The following is a 23,158-nucleotide window of genomic DNA, read 5'->3' on the forward strand; positions in this document are numbered from 1 at the left end:
GGCGGCCCCAGGTTCCCGGCTCCAGCACCGCATTCAGTACTCTTAACCGCTGAGCCATCTCTCCAACCCGTGGGAGATATTGTTAAGGGTATTGCTTCCTTAATCTCTTAGTTTGTCTTTAGTTTATAGGAACTTACAGGTTTTTGTGTGTTAAATTTTTAGCCTGGTACTTTGGTAAAAGTGTTTAATAGCTGTGTGAATTTCCTGGTGAAATTTTTTTCTACCATACATGTATATTCCCATATTATTTCCAAATAAAAACACTTCGACCTCTTCCTTATTTAATTACCCTTGATCTCCTTCAATTGTCTCACTGATGTAGCTAAGACTGCAAGTATTATGTGGAATATGGCTGGGGGGAAGTTGACAATCTTCACTTGTTTTTTATTTTAGTGGGATTGCATTGCATTTGTTTCCATTTAACAAACATGTTGGCTGTAGGCTTGGCATTAATAATCTATTCTGTTGAAGTATGTCCATTGTATCCCTTATCTCTCTTAACTATCATAAAGGGGTTTTGGATTTTGGCAAAGACCTTTCCTGCATGTAATGAGATGATCACTTGGTTTTGTCTTATATGGTGGGTTACATTTACCTATTTATGTATATTGGACCATCTTTGTATCTCTGGAATGAATCTTACTTGATCATGTTGGATGATCTTTTTCATGTGTTTTTAAGATTTGGTTTGCAAGTATTTTATTTCTAAATTTTCTATCTGTGTTCATAAGAGAAATTGCTTCCTCCCTCCCTCCCTCCTTCCCTCTGTCTTTTCCTCCCTTTCTCTCCCTTTCCTTCCTTCCTTTTCTCCCTCCTTCCTTCCCTCCTCTCTTCTTTCCCTCCCTCCCTTCCCTCCCTCCCTTCCTCCTTTCCTTCCTTCCTTCCTCCTTCCTTTCTTTCTTTCTTTCTTTCTTTCTTTCTTTCTTTCTTTCTTTCTTTCTTTCTTTCTTTCTTTTCTTTCTTTCTTCCTCCTTCCTTCCTCCCTCCTTCCTTCCCTTCTTCCTTCCTTCCTTCCTTCCTTCCGTCCTTCCTTCCTTCCTTCCTTCCTTTCTTTCTTTCTTTCTTTCTTTCTTTCTTTCTTTCTTTCTTTCTTTCTTTCTTTCTTTCTTCCTTCCTTCCTTCCTTCTTTCCTTTCTTTCTTTCCTTCTTTCTTTTTTGATAGTTATGTGGTTTAGGTACCAGAGTAACTGTTGTCATATAAAATGAATTAGGCAATGTTACTTGTTTTGTGGGATAGTTGAATATTCTGGTGAATTCACTTGAGAAAGACTGGTAGAATTCTGCACTGCATTCTTCTGGTCTTGGGTCTATTTTGTTTATTTATCTATTTTTCTGTTTATTCATTCATTTATTTATTTTTGATTGGTAAGCATATAATTACTACTTCTATATCACTAGAGGTTATAGGTTTGTTTAAATTCCTTATCTGATCTTGATTTAGTTTTGGTAGATAGTATATCAAGAAAACCCTTTCCTTCCTTCCTTCTTTCCTTCCTTCCTTCCTTCCTTCCTTCCTTCCTTCCTTCCTTCCTTCCTTCCTTCCTTCCTTCCTTCCTTTATTTTCTTTCTAATTTATCTGAGTGCAGATGTGTTGGAATAAAGTATGCCCTTTATGATTCTCTGGATTTCCTCAATGTCTGTTGTTTTATCCCCATTTATATCACAAATTTTGCTAACTTGCATTGTCTCCCCCTACTTGCTAGTTTGGCTAAGGTTTTGTCAGTTTTACTGATTATTTTTCAAAGAGTCAATTATTTGTCTCATTGATTCTTATATTAATTTTCTTGTTTGTTTGTATTATATTAATTCAGTCCTGAGTTTGATTTATTTCTTGCCATTTACTCCTTTTAAATGTTTTCTTCTTCTTGTCACAGAGCTCTCAGGTGTTCTATTGAGTTATGTACTGATAGGAGATAGCTCATTTTTAAAGGTAGGTACTCAGTGTTATAAACTTGCCTCTTAGGATTGCTTTCATTGTTTCCCATAAATTTAAGTATGCCGTGTTTTCATTTTCATTCCATTTAAAAACATTTTAATGTCTATTCTAATTTCTTTCTTGACTCTGGAAGAGCAGTCAGTGCTCTTAACTGCTGAGCCATCTCTCCAGCCCTGGATTTTTGTTTTGATGAGTTTGTAGTCCCCTTTACTATCGCTTCTGATTAGCTTTGGTTTGAAGTCTATTTTATCTAATATTAAAATGCTACACCAGAGATTCTTCTTAGGTACATTTGTTTAGATTATATTTTCCATCCTTTTATTCTGAGGAGATGTCTATCCTTTATGTTAAGGTGTCTTTCTTGGATGAAGCAGTAGGATAGATATTATTTTTTTTAACTAATGAATTATAATGATTAATTTTAATTACTGTGAATCACCATCACAGCTTCCCTTCCTTCTCTCCTCCCAGTCTCTCCCTCTTCCTGCCACCTCCGGTCCTCCCTTTCTCTCAGAAAAGATGAGGCCACCCATGGATATCAACCTTGACATTTCAAGTTGCAACAGGACTAGGAACATCTTCTATTTTCTTTAGATAAGGCAGCCTACTTATTGGAAAGTGACCCAAAGACAGGCAGCAGAGTCAGAGATAGCCCCTGCTTCTGCTCTTAGGAGTCCCACATGAAGACTGAGATGCGGTCTTCACATGTGTACAGGGCCTGGGTCCATCCCATGCACGCTCTTGGTTTGGCGGTTCAGTCTCTTCGGGCCTTTATGGGGTCAGGTTAGTTGATTCTGTAGGCTTTTCTGTGGTATCCTTGACCCCATTTGGCTCCTTCAATCCTTCCTTCTCCTCTTCCACAGGATTCCTCTAGCTCGGCCTAATGTCTGGCTGTGGGTATCTGCATCTCTTTCCATCAGTTGCTGGGTGAAGCTTCTTAGATGACAGTTATGCTAGGCATCTGACTGCTAGTATAGCAACATATCATTAATAGTGTAGGGGGGTGGGCTCTCTCTCATGGCATGGGTCTCAACCTGGGTCAGTTATTGGTTAGCTTTTTCCTCAATTTCTGTTCCATCTTTATGCCTACACTTTTTATAGGCAGAACAAATTGTGGGTCAAAGTTTTTGCGGCTGGGTTAGTGTCCCAATTCCTCCATTTTGGATGTCTTTTCTGGTCACTAGAGATGGCCATTTCAGGTCCATATTCAACATTGTTGGAGTCTTACTTAGGGTTATCCTCATAGGTTCCTGGGAGTTTCCATTGTCCTAGATCTTGAGTTCATGGCAGAGATGAGTCCCCTGACCCACTGATTCCAGTTCTCGCTCCCAGTTCAATCTCCCTCGGTCCTCCCCAACTAGATCCCATGTGCTCCCCACCTCACCTAGTTCCCTCCCTCCTAGATCCTGTTTTTGAATCTGTTTTGTTAGTTTGTGCTCATTCTTGGGAAACTGAGACCATTGATGTTGAGAGTTATCAAAGTTTGTTGATTCCCATTATTTCGTTGCCATGCAGGTTTTTTTTTTTTATTTTTAATCCTTTCTTTAGATTGTATGGTCTGATATTATTTATTCCTTGTGTTTTCTTGGGAGATTAAGTCCTTCTTCAAGTTGAAGTTTTCCTTATAGCACCATTTGCATGGTTGAATTTGTAGATAGATACTGCTTAAAATTCATTTCATTTTGGACTGTATCTATTGTGATTTAAAGTTTTGTTGGGTAGGGTATAGCAGTCTTGTCTGACAGCAGTTATTTCTTAGAATTTGAAGAACATCTGTCCAGATTCTTCTGGCTTTTAGAGTCTCCATAGAGAAGTCAGATGTTATTCTAATTGCTCTGACTTTATATGTTAGTTGGCCTTTTCCTCTTTCAGATTTTAATACTCTTCTTTGTCCTGTGCATTTAGTGTTTTTAATATTATGGGCTATGGTAAATTTCATTTCTGGTCCAGTCTATTTGGTGCTCTATATGCTTCTTGTATCTTAATAGGAAATTTTTCTTCTAAGATCTGGTTGAAATATTTTCTGTGTATTTGACTTTGGTTTCTCCCTTCATTCCTATTATTCATAGATTTTTGTCATTTTGTAATTTCCATATTTGCTGGATTTTCTTTTATTTTTAACCTGCTTGTTTTTAGATTTAACATTTTCTTTGACAGTGGTATCTATTTCTTCTATCTTGTCTTCAGTGCCTAAGAATCTCTCTTCCACCTCTTGCATTCAGTGAGTGAGGCCTACTCTGAGGTTTCTGTTTGATCTCCTAAGTTTTCCATTTCTAGTATTATTTCAAGTTGAATTTACTCTAGTGGTATCATTTCTACTTTCTGTTTTCATCATTTCCTTCTGGTGTTTTCCTACTTGATCAAGGGGTTTCTACAAATCCTCTTTAATGCCCTAGCATAGCCATTGTCACAATAGCTATTTTGAATACAATTTTTGTCTTGTCTTGTGCTTCAGCTCTGTCGCAGGTCTCAGGGACTACTGTAGTTTACAGTTGCTGGATTGGGTTCTGGTAGCGACATTATCTCAGGTGTTAATGATTTTGTTTTTGTGCTGGCTTCTAGGCATCTCTGTTTAGAATGACTGATTCTGTGTTGGTATCCAGTCTCATCTTTATTGAGTGGGTTTTCCATTTCTTAGTTTCTGTTGCTATTTCTGGATGTTAAGGATGTATATGGGTTGCTTGGTAGAGAATACTTCTGAGTCTCTGCCAATTGTGGTCACTGGAGGTCCTAGATAGATCATGTTTCTAAGTATTGGGGACTGACAGGATTATGTGGAAATGGGATAGAAGTGGGGACTGACCCAGAACTGCTGCTGGGAGCCCGGTAGAGTCTGGAACCATCACCCACTAAAACCCCCGCCTCCTGAATACCACTCCCCTTCTGCTTGGTTCTTTCTGGCTGGGATAGATTCCTAGCTGGTCTGTTCCCGTGAAGACACTATATCCTGACTCATTCTAAAGAATCCACTGCACTCTGAGCAGTTGGTAAGAACCTCCCGCCCCCCACACACCCCCAAATCCCAGAGCTGCCGCTGGGAGCCCAGTGCACTCTGGACCCATTACCCACCAAAACCCCTGCTTCCCCACCCCCGAATACCACCCCCATTTCTACCCAGTCCTTTCTGCTGGGGCAGACTGCAAGCTGCTCTACTCCCATGAAGACACCATATCCTGACCCATCCTAAAGGATCCACTGCACTCAGAGCAGTTGACACCATATTCTGAGCCATCCCAGAAGATCCTCTGAACTCAGAGCAGTGCAGGCAACTGACACCACAGCCTGAGGGATCCGAGGAGATCTGCTGCACTCAGGGTAACTAAGCAACTGATCTACATCAGTCTTACTGCTACATTCTGGAGGATAACCAATAGCAGTGACAATAGCCTGTTACCCTTGGTGCAGGGGGCCTCTGTGGGATTCCATTGGCAAACAAGTCAAAAAGGAATTCTTAGTACTTGGGGGTGGTATTTAGTATTTGGTGGTATTTGGTAATATATGATGTCTATTTGGGGTATAGTTCTCAATTATAGGGTAACTGTTTAAATTCCTTTTGTATGTATATATTTTCAGAGGCTTCTTTGGTGGTAATTTCCATAGTTTTTTCTTCGTTCATCTACCCCGCACTCCCATCACCCACCCCACTTAATCTTTTATATTCTATTTTTCTCCATTACCCCTTTATAACTCTGTTTTCTATTCCCACTTCCTTGTTGGTAATCTTTTAAAAGGAAAATTTGGAGGGAGCCCTGGTGCTACTGAGTGCACTGAAGTTATTTTCCCTGGTGGAATAGTAAGTGCTTAAGACTAAGCAGGCGCTACTCCAAAGTTCTGGCATCAAAGGACAAACCTGCCTAGGAGATTTTTGTGACTTTAGTGGGAGGTGCTGCACTGGATGGCTTCTGAGTAAAAATATTACTTTACTGGAACCACAGATTCGCAACTATGACTTGGTCTGATAGCATGTCAAGCTCGGCTACTCTCTGGGCACACCCTTCTAAGGGATGGTTGATGGAGCAGGTGAATCCAAAAGAACAGAGGTGCTTCTTAGTGATGCAGCTCTCTGGATCACAACCTGAGGAGCGAATCCAGAACTGTGGGAACGGGTCGAGGACTAGTATTTTGAAATGAATACTCCTGTTCTTTGCTAGCCTAATGTTTAAGTGTTGCTATAGGATACAGCAGCATTGATTTGTAGTTTAGGGGACTGTGGAGTAAATGCTAATGCAAAGTCTCTGACATTCATTGTCATCATCTTAAATGCCTGATTTATCTAATTTGGGTTAAAATTTAGAGAAGCATAGGGAAATTGGAAAGAATATGCTGATTTAATAAAGAAAGGAAGGGAGTTAAGAACAAAAGACTTTTGTGCATAGAATAATTTGGGCCCAACTCAGTGAATGACAAAGCTATTAATTTAACCTCTCCAAATAATATTCTCTGACCAACTTAATTACAATGAAAACAAAAGCACAGCTGATTACCTATATGCCCTAATTAGTCAATCATACAATTTTATAACCAAAATTACTCATGGAATAAATTAAGGCACCCAGAGCCGTGACCAGAATGTCTTATATATATGTATGAAGTTTTCAAAGAAAAAACTTTAAAAAACTATTTCAGAATCTCTTTTGTTCCAAATCATCTATAAATTATATTTTAAGAAAAATATACTCATTTCTATTATAACTGTTGGGTAGAAATGGTCATTCTCAATGGCAGTGAGTTTAAACTCCTGCTTTACATTAGACTCATCTATAGAAATTTTAAGAACATCCCCCCACCCCCAGGCTGTGTCCCATAAAAGGCTAACTATGGTAAATAGGATGTCTGGAAGAGTAACAGAACTCTTAAATTCCTTGTCAGCTGAGGGCTGAGATCTGTTCCTCCTGTGTCTCAGGCACAGCAGTCTCTAACTGACTGAGTAAATGAAGATCAGCTAAGAGCAGTATCAGTGGAAAGACCTCCCATAGTCGGTGCAGGTCATTTGTTTCTAGTTTCTACCTTTATGTACACCACAGAAATTGACTTCTTGTGGTGAAGTAGTTAGTGTAGCATTATAATGTCTGAGGAAAATTTGTTTTCTGAAATTTCCTCCTTCTAATGCCATGTGTGTATGTTAAGAGACATGCACAATAAACAGATCTGCAATAATATAGTTATCTACTCTGTGTCTACAACTGCAGGATTCAAATTCCCTTATGTGGCATTATCCCTCTGAAGACACTTGGGGGCCAATTGTTCTCATCTTAATATTAAGAGTACTAAATGTTTGATGAACTCATGAATTATGGAAGGAATCAAGTATTATTTAATGAGCTACTAGAAAATCCGCAGTCAAATGTGTTGTCCACGAGCAGGTGTCACGGGCTTGTAATGCTGAGTATTTTGATGTTTTTCTCGGTCCCTTATAATATAGCACTTTGGTCTCTTTGTATCAATTAATTCATCAGAAAACCGCTCAGACAGGATCAGAGAGACATATTTTAGAAATATAGCAATTGGAGCTGATGGTGTAAGTCTGACTAACTTGTTCCACATCAGAAAGCTTGGACTGCATCACAGCCAGGCCATATCACACACAGCCCAAGTACAGAACCAATTCTGCTGCTGAAATAGCGAGTGGTAAGACAGCGTTGAACATGCTCACAGTTGTCCAAACACTGCATTTACTACCAATTTACATTAAACTTGCATTTACTACCAATTTGGCAGAAAGAAAAAGGAATGGTCAGAGTTGGACCTTTTCTTTTGAAGGGAAAACAGGAGAATCAGAAAAGTGAAGGTTTCACTTGATGGTGAGCTCAACACTGGAGTGGACAAATACTCCCGTTAGACCCCTCCCCCACCCCGTTGTGACAGAGTCAGATTTTAAACAATCACACTTTCCAGCAAGTACTTTTCCTTAATATGTCAATTATTAAGATGCCTGAAGTACAGGCGGGCATTTTGATGAAAGTGTTCTGGAGTCCAATCCTTTTAAAACGGAAGTTATTAGGTTCTTACTAGGTTACATTGATGTATCATTAAAAAAACAATTCTGAAAAAGTAATCTGTAGTCAGTGTGAGAACTCCTCTACACTGTAAGGACCCTTGATCTTGGGTCAAGTAATTCTTTAAGGGAATATAACTAGTAGTGATGGACCTGTTTGTTTGGCATCTGAGATGCAGGACCCTTCCCTATTAGCTATTCCTACCAATTAATGTGCTGTATGTGAAACATTTATGAGGTTTCAAAGAGAATCTGGTTTTATTCAGGGAAGAATATTCTTTTTTTTTTTTTTTTTTTTTTCTGAGACAGGGTTTCTCTGTGTAGCCCTGGCTGTACTGGAAGGAACTGACTCTATAGACCAGGCTGGCCTCGAACTCAGAAATCTGCCTGCCTCTGCCTCCCAAGTGCTGGGATTAAAGGCATGTGCCACCACCGCCCAGCAGGGAAGAATATTCTTACTATTGTTTTTCAATCTATCTTGGTCCCATAAAATTATCTTCTAAGTTTTGCTCAAAACATTTCTTTTTCTTGAAAAGAATGAACTAGTTCTACTCGCTGACTGTGTAATTATTAAAAGATTCATGTAAAATGCTGTAAGAAAAAATCACAAAAATACACTCTGAGTGCTAATGCTCTGAAAACACTTTATTACACAAATTACATTCAGATTCTGAAAAATAGTGTTCTAACAGTGTAACCATCTAAAAATAAGACATCCCGGAAACACACCAACTGAGGAGAAATTTAAAAAAAGAATTTAAATAGAGACTTTTTAAAATTTCTCTCATTGCAATATAATGTTAGTGATTTTAAAAAAATAGAAGGAGATTTAGCAGCTTTTCGTCGTGTAGCAAAGTTTCTCTTTACTGCCACAGGCTGAGAATGCTGAACAGGAAAGGCACCAAAGAAAGACACTGGCAATGGGTGTGGACTGGGAGAATACTGTGTTCAAGCGGAGAATAGGGCTATTTACATCCACCAAAATAAAAAAAAGTCTCCAAATGTAAATGAGCTAAACTCCCTTCTGGGCTTGGAGCGCACTACCGCTACCTTGGAAGAGGAGGGCAGCTTCTCTACACTGCATTCATATAAAGACGATGGCACTGGAGTGAACTGGTAGGAAACTCCTCACCTAGAAACAGAAGCCAACGGAGCCAAATGAAGTAACTAAGGTGTGTACAGTTCCACACAGACGAGTACAGTTTACAATCAAACGCACAGAACTTTACACGCGCTAAGGGGAAAGGAATCTGGGCGTCTTGGTGAACCTCACTCGACAGCTACACGGAAGGAAGGAAGGAAGAAGGCAGGCGTTCAGGAGGAAGGTGCAGGCTTGGGCAGCGGGGCCGAGTACTCCTCTTCGGACTCACTTCCATCATCTTCATCTTTCTCTTGGTCGCTCCCCTCTGTGCTCACGCGGTCAAACCCTTTTCTGCTGTAGCCTTTCCGGCTTGCGAAGAAATTTCCTAGATTTAGGCCGCCGCTTCCCTTTCCTGAAAAAAAAAAAAATCAAATGCCACAGTAGAGTTAATAATTGCACAAACAACTCTGTTTCCTTGTAAAATTTCAAACTTTAAACAGAGACAGATAATGGGAATGGAAGAGGGTAGAGGAGTTTTTTTTTTTTTTTTTTTTTTTTTTTTTTTTAAGAATGATATTCAAGGAGATTTCCCTTACAGAACCAGATGGATACTACTCAACAGACTTTATCAAAGTAAACAATAAAACCCTAAACTCCCGAGGAATCTGCTTCTGCAGAGATATTTAGATCCATTTTCACAGTCTGTCTCTCTTCAGCTCTCCTGAATCTGCAACCCCTGAGCTGAGTTTCTTTTCAATGACTTTATGAAAAGGTCACCTTCCCAAGGACAAGCACTGACAGCAGTATCAGCCACAGGAAGTTTACCAAAGACAAAGCAAACAAAACAGATGGAAGGCGGGGGAAACGCAGGAGAAGATACACAATGGAAAAGGAAATGAAAAAGAGAAACAGAGTGGGCAGTGTGTGGTGAGGCCCACGCTTCAGGGTCTTCTGCTCCAGCGCTAACTGCCCACTAGGGGTTGAATTTTCAGAGTCAAAACAGGAAACAGTGCCTGGTTCTTTACAAGACATGAGCTCGCGGACTTTGCGCCAGACATGGAGATTCTGAAAGGTCACAGGCATACCTCGGAATCTTCCCAGCACTCTTCCAGAGCTTGCCTCGAGCTTGCGGTCATGATCTGCTTTAAATGAAACAAAACACAAGACAAACGAAAAAAAAAAAGACGGCCCGTTTTTAAATGTGTCTTTCACCCTTCTCTATCCAAGGGCTCAACCTTTAACATAAAATCAGGAACTTGCAAGTGACTAGAAAATGTTATTTACATGCAGTTTTTAAAGGGCTATATGCTACTGAGAAGCATAAAGAAGGCTGGAAATTGTGGAGATTGGGTAAACTCTCGTCTGTGTCTCTTATAAGACTGTAGTTTTGACATAATCATGCCTCGAGCCTCAGGTTTCTTTTCCTCCAAGAAATGAGAGATCATATCCTTTTCTCCATATCTGTGACATATAAGGGGATGTATTATATGGAATGGTAAAACCTTGCTAACATCAACAATTTTTATTGGGATGCAATTAAGTTACCAAAATATTATATATAAAAAATGGAAGCTTTTATTACAACCATTTAGGGATATCCGAGTACAGCTTTACCCTTTCTGTGAACAGTAGTGGACAATCCTATTTTGGATTTGGATGCTGTTCTTCATCTGAAGCTTAAATGAATAGGAGCAATGGGAAATCCTGAATAATTTCCATGACCTCATTTGAGCTTAGGGCTTCAGTCTCCAAGATAAATCATTTTCTCTTGTCATGGGGATGCAGAGCTCCCAAACGGCTCTTGCTGTCTCCTTGGTATGTCTCTTCCTACACGTTTTGCCTTGGTCTCCCTGTTCCTTCCTGGGTTATGCTCAGAGAAGCATTGGAGTGCAGGGCAGCTTCAGGAAGAGAACTAAAAGGTAGGTGGCAGCAGACAGGTAGAAAACAAGGCAGAGAAAGGAGGACTGTCAGAAAGCCAAAAATCAGACTCAGTTCCACAAGACACAGTGCATTCCTTGGCCAATCATGCGTGCTCCGTGCCTGCTTTGGTGTCTGTGTGGAAGAGCACTGTAAAATACAACCAGTGTGTGTTGGATCAGGGAAAATCCTCCAGGAGGGCTTTTTTTTTTTTTAAATCCTTTGATAAAATCCATTGGGAAAGAAAAATAATCTTAGAAAAGAGTGGCAGGCTAATGTACCGTTCAGTGAAATGCAACGGAACTGACTAGAATTACAACGTCCCTAAATAAAACACAGAGGGACAATGGCCTGGGTTGCTACCTTCCCGCACAGCTTTATGCTACAGTTTCATGTCCCTAAGAGCAAACAGGAAAACAAGCCTTCCTGACTCTTTAAGCCACTTCCTCTCCTTTTGGGTTCAATATCCCGGAGTCTAGCCATGTGCACGAGGCTTTATGTCCTCCTAGTTTCTGTTATAGCTGTGACTATGTTACGGCTTTATGTGCCGTCTTCTCTGCATCACCTACATTCTGAGTCTCATCAACAATTATCTTCCTGAACTGCTAGTGTGAAGAACTGCTATTTCTCCGAAGCACATCCACTAAATACCACATCCAACACGATCGATCGTCCTCTTAAAGCTTGTGTCTAATTAACTTCCTGGATGTTTTTCTTTATTCTTCATATAGTGTTTTTTTTTTTTTGGGTGGGGGGAGGGAAGAGTTAACTATATTGTTTTCAAAGATTTACTTGAAGTAAATAAAAATGTTAAGGAAAATCTAAGAATCATTACTTTTACAACTTATCAAGTGGTGCCTTCAGTTGTTTGTTTCAGTGTCTTCTTGTGTGTCAAGGCTTTCCCTAGTGGTACCCGAATCCCTGCCCCAGATATCTGGACCTCCCACAAGACCAGATTTTGTTTCCTGACCAACTGTTGTCTCCCACACTGCCCCACAGATTCCTTCCCAGATATATCTATGGACATTTGCCTTAAGACCTGGAGGTTGCTACTCAGAGATACAATATAAGGATGGCATCACTTTGAATATCCCGAATAGGTCACATACTATGACAGTTATTTTTAGAAGTACTGACTTTGGTACTGGACCCTGCCTTGCTCAGTTAGGAAAGACTAATGGTCAAACTTATGACTACTCAAAAACCAAGTTGTCTGTTAGGTCAAGGGATTCTGGATAAAGTAGAGTCTTGAGAATGGTCATGTCCTTTTACTTCTCTGTTTCCAAGATTACTCTTGATACTTGCTGATGGTATTGGGTACATAGCAGGTCCCAGATACTTGGTAAATGCCTAATGGCCATTACTACGATACTTTAGTTTTACACAACCTCATCTCCTGTACTCACTTTATCCATGAAGAAACTGGTTTAGAAAGATGAAGTAACTTGCCCAATGTCATGCAGCTAGAAGCTAGAGCCAATCTGATGGGAAAAGGACACAGCCCCAAGATCCCCAACCCAAGTATTGTGAGTACAGGCTCAATAGCAGGTATGCCCTTCTTCCTGATCTGCAAGATAATTTATAGTGTACCTACAACATCACAGCTTCTTATGGTGAGATTATTTGGGCTTAAGTCAACTGTAAAAGGCAATGGAAGAAGGTATGCTATAACCAAACTACCTAAATTTCAGAGGCTCTAGACCTATGTTATATTCAATATTAATTATAATCACCTTTTGAGACACAGACAATAATATCATAAAAGGCAGAGAGCATGTAAACCAATCTAAGTCAAACCAAACAGATAAATCATGATGAGGTTCCTAATGATAATCAGGCCAGACATGCTTTCAAAGGCAGGTTCTATATTAAAGGGGCTCATTTTACTTGCCTCCAAAGGCCCTTGATTTTTTCCACCGAATAAACATGGCAATGGCCAGCAGGACAACCACAGGAATAACCAGAAGGGTTGTAATGAGAACCACAGGCACTCCCGAGCCTGACTCTTTGATCAGTTTCTCTTTCTCTTGCATCTTCTGAAATTCTGAGGAGGTGGGTTTGTTCTCCACTTTGGGTTCAACAACTGCCTCGGATTCTTCAGGGAAAGAAGAGTTCACAGTATGCAACTGATTGAAATATTTCAAACCCTCTCACCCACCCCTGCCCAGTCAAATCAACAATGGTTCTCCAAGAACTTGAGACCACTGGATGTGGGGTCATGTTGTCATGTTGGTACCTATGACGTCAACAGCAGTTCTGGTGGCTACATTACAGTTTTCACCTTCCCAGTGGTACCCTTTCAAGTCCATCAAATAGATAGCATTTTGCATTTCTCCAAGGTTAAGATACACTCAGAAGTTTGAGATCGCACACTTCCTTGTGTAGAGAAAAAGGCTGGTGTGCGTTCTGGAGTCAACCACGGTTGAGCTCAGGTGTACTGGCTGAATAACTTTGGGCAAGTTAGTTATCTTGGTATTACAAAATCTCATTTGGAAAGCTGTGGTATAATATACTTCACAATACTGTTAAGTTTAAATGTGGCTCACAAAGAAGGTGTTTGATTAGTATTTGGTTCATTATATATTCAGTTTCTGAATCACTTTTGTGTATTGTGAAGCTTTAGTACTCTCTGTGGAGTGATAGACATTAACTCTAGACTGACAAAGACAAAAACTCAACTGTCCCTTTGTGTTCTTTTATATAGTTCTCAGCAAAGTATAAGTGCAATATATATAATTTTATTGGTAATGACTATAACTTATCAACTTTCCGAGCCGCTAAGGGGAGCTGGGTAGGTACCAGGCCTAACACACCATTGAGAGACAGATCTGATGAAGCTATAGAAGCTACTGCAGGGGCTGCAATAATTATTGACTTCAAATGAGTCTGGACTTTGAGCCAACCCCAAGAAGCATGTGGGTATCTGGGAATAGCAAACTGTAATGTGCAGCAGTTAAGAATTTAGCCAGGAGAAGTTACAGTCCTGTTTGCTAAAAGGTTTCCCAAGGCTTCCAGAATCTTAATTCCTTGCTTTACGGTTCTCTGTTTCAATACGATATAGACTGCAGGCTGAAGAGAACCCCAGCCCTCAATGAACTGGCAAGAGCAGATTGTTTAACACAATTGGGAAAAGTGATTAATGTTCTATACATGTAGATGGTTTAACTGCTTGCTGGACATATGTTTCTGAAATCCCCCGGGATATCCAGTTTATGATATAGACACACAGAGGACTGACACTTATTGCTTCAGTGTTCTGAGCTATCTTCTTTCCTGATCTCAGCTACAGTCGCTGAGCACTTGTACTGTAGTGGCTTTGCTCTCCTTTAATCCATACACAAAGCTTGTGAGCCAGTGCTACTGTAACCATTTTGCTGACATCCTTAAAATCCTCACATTGTTCCTTCTACTTTACAAAAGCAGAAACTACACTGCCACATGTTCACTTGCTTGGCTCTCAAAATTTAAACAGCACAGAAGAGAAAGGATCGGTTCACAGGCCTGACCACTGTTCCGCCATCTTCTTTGCTACCACAGAAACCATGTACGCAATTATTTTATATTTAAACTTGGTCCACACTTAAACAGGAAAAATAAGTCGCAAAAATGCAATCATGGGGTTAAATATCCCAAGGGATATTTGTATCCTGGTGTTCAAGAATGTGTGTATTGCCTTTACAAGGAAGGCCGGCTTCTATTTGACAGCTAGCAGAATTATTAGCCAGTATTTTCTATTTGTAACTTCCTGCTTTTGCAACAATGCTTATGCCAATTTACAGCTTGTGCCACTGATGAGGCAGAGCCAGGACTGAGCTATATTAAGCAGAGAGACCCTCAGATGATGCTTGTTATAGACGGAATCAGCTGAGCATTCTTAGACAGTAGAGGAGACACAAGGATGAACTTGCTAAGTTATGTACCACTTGAGACATTCTTGGCTTCCACAGTTCTGGTATTTTGGATATAATCTCCTAAAAATACTTGCTTATTCCAACATTGGGAATGAAATATGTTTAAGTTTTAAAAGGTTCTATTTTTGTCTGAGGAGGTGAGTTTTTAAATGTCTCAGAGTCTTAGAAAGAAAAGCAATATTGCTGTTCCGAGGGGATGCATAGGTAAAATGAAAAGTCCAACCCAGCACCAGAAAAGAGCCTAGGAATCCCACTCAAATAATACATAGTCCAAATTACATCACTTCACTCTTCATCTGAAATTTCTTTATTACATGTTCCCATATTTTGGAGCATCCCTGGCGAGCAGGTGCGAAGAGGTGTAAAGACTCTAAACTTAGCCTATGCCTGAGTTTCTGGAGATAAAGGGGAATAGAACACCATGCTCTCTTAGCAATTAAGATGCCACACACAGCCTCTCTAGAACACCAGTATCTCACAGTCTTATAAAATCAGCAGCTTTCAAAGCATCTCTGGGTATACAGAAATAAATGTGATTTTAAAAGCTGAGTGGTAAGAAGTATTTTTAATTCTTCTCCAAAGCAGTGCTTCTTAAAGGGGGAGTTATCTGTATGCCTTTGTGAGGATAATCACAGAGTATTTACATATCTCTATTATTTTATTTTTATTTATCTATTAATTTTTCTTTGCAATAAGACATTTTAAGACTGCCCTCTTTAAAAAAAAAACAACTTTTAAATTGTAAAGACATTTCAGTTTGTTCCAAATGTTAGAGTGATCATGCATTTTCAGTAGATAACATCCAAAATACCAGAACTGTGGAAGCAAAAAATGCCTAAAGTGGCATGTAAGTTAGCATGTTCATTGCTGTGTCATCTACTTTCTATGAATATCAAGCTGATTCTTTCAGTTCTATAACTAATATCATGCATGTAGCTGTGTTCATGCATGTTTGCATGTGTGTTAATACACGTGTGTGTGTGTGTGTGTGTGTGTGTGTGTGTGTATGTGTGTGTAGACCTAATGTCAGGGTGTGTGTGTCTATCTATGTGTGTGTGTAGACCTAACATCAGGGTGTGTGTGTGTGTGTGTGTGTGTAGACCTAATGTCAGTGTGTGTGTGTCTATCTATGTGTGTGTGTGTAGACCTAACATTAAGGTGTGTGTGTGTGTGTGTGTGTGTAGATCTAATGTCAGGGTGTGTGTGTCTATCTATGTGTGTGTAGACCTAACATCAGGGTGTGTGTGTGTTTGTGTGTGTGTGTGTGTGTGTGTGTGTGTAGACCTAATGTCAGGGTGTGTGTGTCTATCTATGTGTGTGTGTAGACCTAACATCAAGGTGTGTATGTGTGTGTGTGTGTGTGTGTAGACCTAATGTCAGGGTATGTGTATCTATCTATGTGTGTGTGTAGACCTAACATCAAGGTGTGTATGTGTGTGTGTGTGTGTGTGTGTAGACCTAATGTCAGGGTATGTGTGTCTATCTATGTGTGTGTGTAGACCTAATGACAGGGTGTGTGTAGAGACCTGAAAGCTTTCTACACCCTGGCACCTACATGCAGACTTTCTTCTTTAATAAAAGCAATTAGAATAGTGAACGGGACGGAGGCACATTCTTAATGTAGTAATATAGCAACTGATACCTAGCTCATAACAGACACAACTGTAGGATGAAGATTTTAGAAAACACATTAGCATGTAACTTTAGACAATGTGAGAGCTATATACAGCATGCAGGAGCTTCGTTCTCATGCACAGTCCACCTTTGCCCTCTCAGCCCCTTCCAAAGGCTTCCCTCAGTAAGGCCTAAGAGGCTCCATGCACTTGACAGCTTTCTTTCTTTTTCTCTCTACTTGGAGACTGCTCACGATTGTCACCTTTACCTGGAGCAGGGGCAGAGTGAGCTATGCATTTTGCTCCTAGTGACTCTATTTGAAATTTAAACCCTTCCCATCTCTTTGTCATTTCCAGTTCACTTATTTCTGAAACTCCCTTGAAATGTTGGTTCTGCAACCTTGTTATAATTGGTCACTTATATGAACATGCGTGGAGATAAGTATCATTAAAAGTAACTCATATTTGGAGTTATAAAATTAACGGACACCCATGCTGCCAACTATGTATTTGCTTTGGCCTTTGTTACAAAGGTTAGCTTCATGATTTTTTAAAAGCCACATTCTTTCCTTTTTTCTTTTAAGGTTTATTTATTCACATTATTTATATGAGTACACCATCACTGTCATCAGACACACCAGAAGAGGGCATTATACCCATTACACACATTACAGATGGTTGTGAGCCACTATGGCATTGCTGAGAATTGAACTCAGGATGTCTGGAAGAGCAGCCAGTACTCTTAACCACTGACCCATCTCTCTAGTCTCTAGCTTCATGATTTGGATAAACAATAGTCTCTAGAGATCCAGCATGATCTGTATTTCTTTTGTTATATGAATAAAATCTTATAAAAGGATGGGAATTATTTGGCTTCAAGAAGAGTATATCCATTTGAGTTGTGATATTCCTGAATAGTAAAACTGGACTTTCAAGGCAGATATTTTAATAACATTTGTTATTTTGACTGCTTGGGTTCTGCCACAAGACAGGGAGGTTTTCTATCTAAATGGATTCATTGTTTCCTCTTCATCCAGCAGCCAAGGTTAGGTCAGAGGTCAGGATAACTGGGCATGTTCTCAACATGCTAGCTAGGATATTGCCATTATGTTTTAGCGGTACATATTTAAACAGAAATAAAATTAAAAACATTTAACCTAGAGATTTCAACATGCACTGCAAATCATTCCTAACTTGCATTGCTTGGAAGAATTTACAGTGAATGGACTGATGTATTGAACAAGAGCACAGAATTTGACATCAAACAAACTCATGTTTAAAACGTGACTCAAACATATACTGTCTCCTCAGTATACCCATTCTTATTTCCTCATATGTAAGATGAATATCATCACATGGCTAATATAATGATTACAGTTGATAATTTTTGTATCATCCATTTAGAGTGTTCCAATAATAGCTATTATCAACAGCAATATCTCTTATATCACTCTTATTTGGGGATAAACATAACATGAGTGATATTATATAAATAGCAATGATTTAAGACTTGTGTCTGTGTGTTAGTAGCAGGAACACCACTCAGTATTGTCCCGTGTGTAGAATCTCTACCAGTGCCAAACAGTGCAGTTTATTTTGGCTACAAGGTTATCTCAGCATTCTCAAGGCTGAGCAGTGCCTGCTGCCAGATTTCCTTTCAGCTTTCCTCAGCTTCCTTGTGCTTCTGTCTTCTTCACACATCTTCCCAGCCCACTTCCATGAGCAAGAAAACAAAGATGCCTGAACTTCAGTCTGAACCTCTTCACCCTGGGGCTAAATCTGAAGAATGGAATCGGTTTATGACTTAAAGCATGGCGAGTTCTCAGCACACACCAGTCAAAAGCCTACACACGGTAGAAAAACTACAGATTCAAACTGGCTCTCTGGTAGGGCAAAGTAATTTGACAGAGATTCTGAATTCTGGGAATAGGAGCCACTTATGTGGAGCTAAGCTCATTTTAGACACTGTGTGTCAATATGGATGAGGACGAGGGGATGTGTGCAGTGACTTCCCTGAGATCTGGTGTCCTGTCATTCCTCTCAGGCTTACTCCATTGCCCCCAGTTAATCTACTTGGCTGCGTGGGGCTACGACAGGAGCTGGTGGACATCTAATGCTTGCTATCACACAGAAGTTACCCACTAAGGTTTTTCACCTGTGTACATGAAAGTTCATGCACACTTCTTTAGCATACCAAAAATCTTCTTGTTTTTCTTTCTCCCTTACATAAAGTCAAACTACTTTCTAATATGACTAGCTGAATATTTTCCTTTCTGCGTATCTCTGGCTCACAGGTTATGGATTTCTTAAGTCCTCATCCATATTCCATTACTGAGAATCAGTGACGACTGGAAGTCCTTAGGACTATTTCCTTCAATGCACAAAGAAGTCTCGGCATGCAGGCTTTAAGGGCTCAGCACAAAGTGGAGAGAAGCAACAATTTACCACATTATATATTTTTAGCCTGATAATTTTTAAGCTGCAATCAAGAGCCCAAAATAATCCAACGCAATAGCTTTTGGTTTCACAGTTGAGAGAGGACTCTGACCAACCTTTGACTTCCTGGGCCTCAATGCCAGCCTTTTTCACTGATCGATGCTCCATTTCTGTAACATGAGCACAATAAGAAAAGAGAAGAATCAGAATCCTCTAAAAGAGCATTTAAAACCTAACCTTGATACCAGTTTTATTCAGCTATACATATTCCCAAAGTCTAATTAGAGGTCAAGGTCATGAGTCCTCTATAAACCCTTCTTAGGTAAGTTGAGGTAATATTTTTAATAACTTATTTAGAATAGGGTTTTCCTGTAGTATTCATAATATTGCACTGTTTCTGAAATATCAGGTAGCTCTGTTTATTAGGTCCAAATGGCAGAGCTGGTGACAAAATTCTGTTTGCAATGTCCCCACCCTCCCATTCCCTCTCATTCCTCCAAGATGGCAGTGCTAGTGACAATATCCTAAACAGGAGGTCTCAGACCTGGTAAACTACTGGGCAAACAGATCCTTAATTCCACATTCCTCAGGCATCTCTGTTTACCAGAAACTCCCTCCATCTGCTCCCAAAGGTCAATTGTCTAGGACAAGAGCATCTAATTCCTACTTAATCTGAACAGCCTGTGTCAATCAACCTCCCCACCCCACCAAGAGATTCAATCCACTTGCTTTTCCACCATTTTGCTTCTTTCTGAGCTCCCTCCCCCAGAGATAGCTTTGGCAGTTTGATCCCCAATAGACTTTTCTTTCTACACAAGGAACAGAATGGTTCAGTTCGGTTGATTTACCACTCCCTTGCTTACATTGTTTGCACCTCGACAATGTGAAGGCTGGTTCTACTGCTGCAGAAGAAACTTGTAGTAACAAATGGATACTATGGAGTTGATGAATAAACTTTCTTAGATTTTTTAAGTTATACAAAGTAGAGATTTTCATAAGTGGTGTGCTGACTGCAATCTGACTGGAAGGTAAGTAGCTAACTAACCAGACGTCTTAGAAACAGTGAGGAAAAAAAAATCAGTGCCATTGTTGAAGTTTATATTAGGGTTCCTAAGAAAACATGTGTGCTAATTAATGTTCATTCGCCAAAACTGACCTCCAATGAGGCTGGATTCCCCTAACAAAGACAACAACCCTTGTGAGGAGCTCATGGGACCCTCACCTTTAAGTCCTGTTCTACCATTAAGCCCCCTGTGCGGTCAACAGAAAAAGGACAATTCTGCAAAGTGTGAGAGATGATCCTGGGTAGTGGCTATTGCTAACGGCAGCAAGAGTGGCGTTCGTAAGAAATAATTCAGACACTAACTTTGCTGTGCAAATTTCCTACTAATATAAGTAGCTAGACCCGCAGTGTCCTGTTTGTGTTCAAATCATTCAAAGCCTTTGCTGGGGACTAGACCTAAAAGAGACTTAAGGATGGCAGTGTTTGTGGAATAGATGGATCTAAGACCTATATGAACTGGTAACATTTTCTGTTACAGGCTGGTTCTCTTTTATGCTTTAGCCAGAGCCTGTCACCTGGTATAACTAAAGAGCCTTTTCCTTTATTAATTTGGGAGTGCGTGGGGCGACTCCTCACTGGGGAGGCAGATAATTCTAGAACACTGCCATGATGGAACCCGGGTTGTGCTGGTTCCTTTTTGTGAAACTAGTGTCATCATGGAAAAATGGACCTCTGTGAGGGGATTGCTCCTTCAGCTTGGTGGTGGGTAGCGTCCTCCTGGGATAGGTGGCTGGCTCTGGGTAAGGAGGCAGGCTGGACAAGGAAAGGAGGCAAGCCCTTAAACAGTACCCCTCTATGTTCTCTGCTTCCAGGTTTCTTCCCCCCAGTGGCTTAATAAATGCAAATCAAACACATGGCCTAACCTGGTTAGCTTTGGCCAGTGTGTAACACAGCATCAGAGGGACAAGCAGGACAGCAGTCTTCTATTTGACTGAACACCAGACTGCAAACACAGGCAGTCTCCCCAGGCCAGAAGCCCAACTTCCTTGATTTGTTCTGGTCTCCATTATACTGAAGGAATTTTATCTTGAAGTTGTACGCTACACTTATGCATTTTAATCAGGGGTCAGAGGTGTATCAACACCACTTGGAGTTTTCAAAACACCCATATTATTTTTCCTGTTTCTCTTGTTGAGCTTAAGAAAGGCTGGTGACATGTACTTTGATAGTTGTTTTCATGGACAAAGACAGATTTTTTTTTTTGTTGAGTATTAAGCACTAGGTTGTTACAAATGGCTTAATAAAACAAAAAAAAATTACTATTTGAAATAAAAAACTATGGCTGCATTTCTATAGCCTTTTCCATCTTTAAAAAACATTTAATATATTTATTGAAATATAATATTATATAACATGTAAATCACAAAAGAATACACATGGAATGCAATCATTGATAAATGGATATTAATTAGCCCTGAAGCTCTGAACACTGAAGATACAATTAGCATATCAAATGATTCCCATGAAGAAGGAAGAAGAGGGCCCTAATCCTGGAAAGGCTTGATCCAGCATTGTAGGGGAGTACCAGGACAGAGAAAAGGGAGGGGGAAAGATAGGAGAATGGATGGAGAGAATAGGACTTATGGGACATATGGGGGGGGGGGGGACTGGGAAAGGGGAAGGCTTTTAGAATGTAAACAAAGAATATAGAAAATAAATTAAAAAAATTTAAAAAACCAATAAACTAAAAAAAAAAAAAAAAAGAATAGTGAAAGTCACCCAAAGATTAATTCAAAACTCAAAAGTTACTGAATACAGCATTGGCCAATTGGGACATAAAATGTACATTATATCTGATTGAAGTTTATAGACTTGATTTTACTTTTCTTCCAACAATTTGTTTTCATTCCTTGTTACAACATGAATTTATGCTGCTACTGACATAATTTTATTAATCAACTTTTCATTTCCTTATTAAATCTATACCTAATATAACTATCTGCTTCAGCTTTAGATAACTCAAATTCATCATCCCGAAATCCTTAGCTAATTACCACTATCTCCCATCGCTTAGACTCCAAAATATTTAAAACACATTTCTGCATATTGGATGTTTTGGCCAAGTAAATGTTCAGTGTACCTCAGATAAGGAACATTTTGATTTATAGCCTGAAACCAGGGACTAGGCTAGCATACTTTTAATGATGTCCACATTGAATGAAAGAATTCTAACTTTCCTGCAAAATTATAGTGCCAGCATCCAGCATCTGCTCAGGCCACACACAGTATCTGCAGCATTCTGCTCTGCCAGGGACTATCTGGTACCCTGCTGAGAGCCAGTGAGTGCCTGGCTATCAGACATCCTGGGGCCCTTTCTCATCTGTGAAGAGAAGTGAGTTAACATTAAAATGGATCTTGGCCATATATTTTGCTCCCTGCCCTTTTCTCTGACTCTTGTCTGGGATTCAGAGAGCATGGCTGAGGGACCCCTGTTGTGAAACCTCACCCTTCTGTAGATAGCCATAAGAACAGATCCCACCTCTGCCTCAAGAGCGCTGCTTCCTATCTTCTGAGACCAAGCTATTCTGTCTATCTCCGGTGCTTGAACTCTCTTCAGCGTCTCTGTCATGCAGGTGCTCTCCTCTCTTTATCCGTGACAGTAATAATTTTTCTAACAAATGCCTTACTTCTCAATAATCCAGCTCAATGTCCCCTCGAAACCGCTCTATAAACCTAACATAATCTATTCCAGTGTTCCCTTGAACCTCCTTCCCCATCCCCAACTCCAAAACCTAACAATTTTACACTGACTGGCTAGAGTCTGATGGAGCAAATGTGTTCCTTTATGTTCTGAGTTAAACAGAAATACAGCAGCTCAGGATCTGGAGAAAAGCTGAGGCCTGACTGTCAGGGAAGGACGCTGTGGTCCCTTGAAGTGGGGCACTAAGGATTGGAGAGCCACATGGGGTAATATCTTGTGGCCAAGTCAACCTCTGCTTTGCCAAAGCTGTCTCTTCCTTCTGTAACCAAGCTGGAATTAACACTGGCTTTTAATGTAACAGACATTACTTCACACATCAAACATTTCCTGTGGAGTGTCTCTGGAAACAAGGCAGTGACTGCCAGGAAAAAGAAAAAAAATTAAAAAAATTCCTCTCCCTGTCCATTTAAAAATGGACTTAATCCCTGAAATAGATACCAAATAAGGACCCCATTCCTCCCTCCCCCCACTCATCCCTCCTCATTTCTCCATCCTTTGTAGTATA

The 23,158-nt window shown here is 40.0% G+C and overlaps 1 protein-coding gene across 9 annotated transcripts in view; it reads right to left on the reverse strand.

Moving 5' to 3' along the window:
- Window positions 1-8,558: 8,558 nt before the first annotated feature.
- Window positions 8,559-23,158, reverse strand: part of Pam (peptidylglycine alpha-amidating monooxygenase) — a 273,258-nt gene continuing 258,658 nt past the window's right edge. For 3 of the 9 annotated variants that reach the window (XM_052192587.1, XM_052192593.1, XM_052192588.1), the window contains 4 exons: window positions 19,006-19,059; window positions 12,821-13,024; window positions 10,098-10,151; window positions 8,559-9,424 (listed from right to left, as the gene is read on the reverse strand). In XM_052192587.1, the coding sequence (XP_052048547.1) occupies window positions 9,246-9,424; window positions 10,098-10,151; window positions 12,821-13,024; window positions 19,006-19,059 (491 nt within the window). In that variant the 3' untranslated portion in view covers window positions 8,559-9,245. The remainder of the gene's footprint in view (window positions 9,425-10,097; window positions 10,152-12,820; window positions 13,025-19,005; window positions 19,060-23,158) is intronic. The other 6 variants (XM_052192590.1, XM_052192595.1, XM_052192589.1 and 3 more) reach the window with 3 other exon arrangements.

The sequence above is a fragment of the Apodemus sylvaticus genome, chromosome 9 (genome assembly GCF_947179515.1).
Source record: "Apodemus sylvaticus chromosome 9, mApoSyl1.1, whole genome shotgun sequence".
Lineage (NCBI taxonomy): Eukaryota > Metazoa > Chordata > Mammalia > Rodentia > Muridae > Apodemus > Apodemus sylvaticus.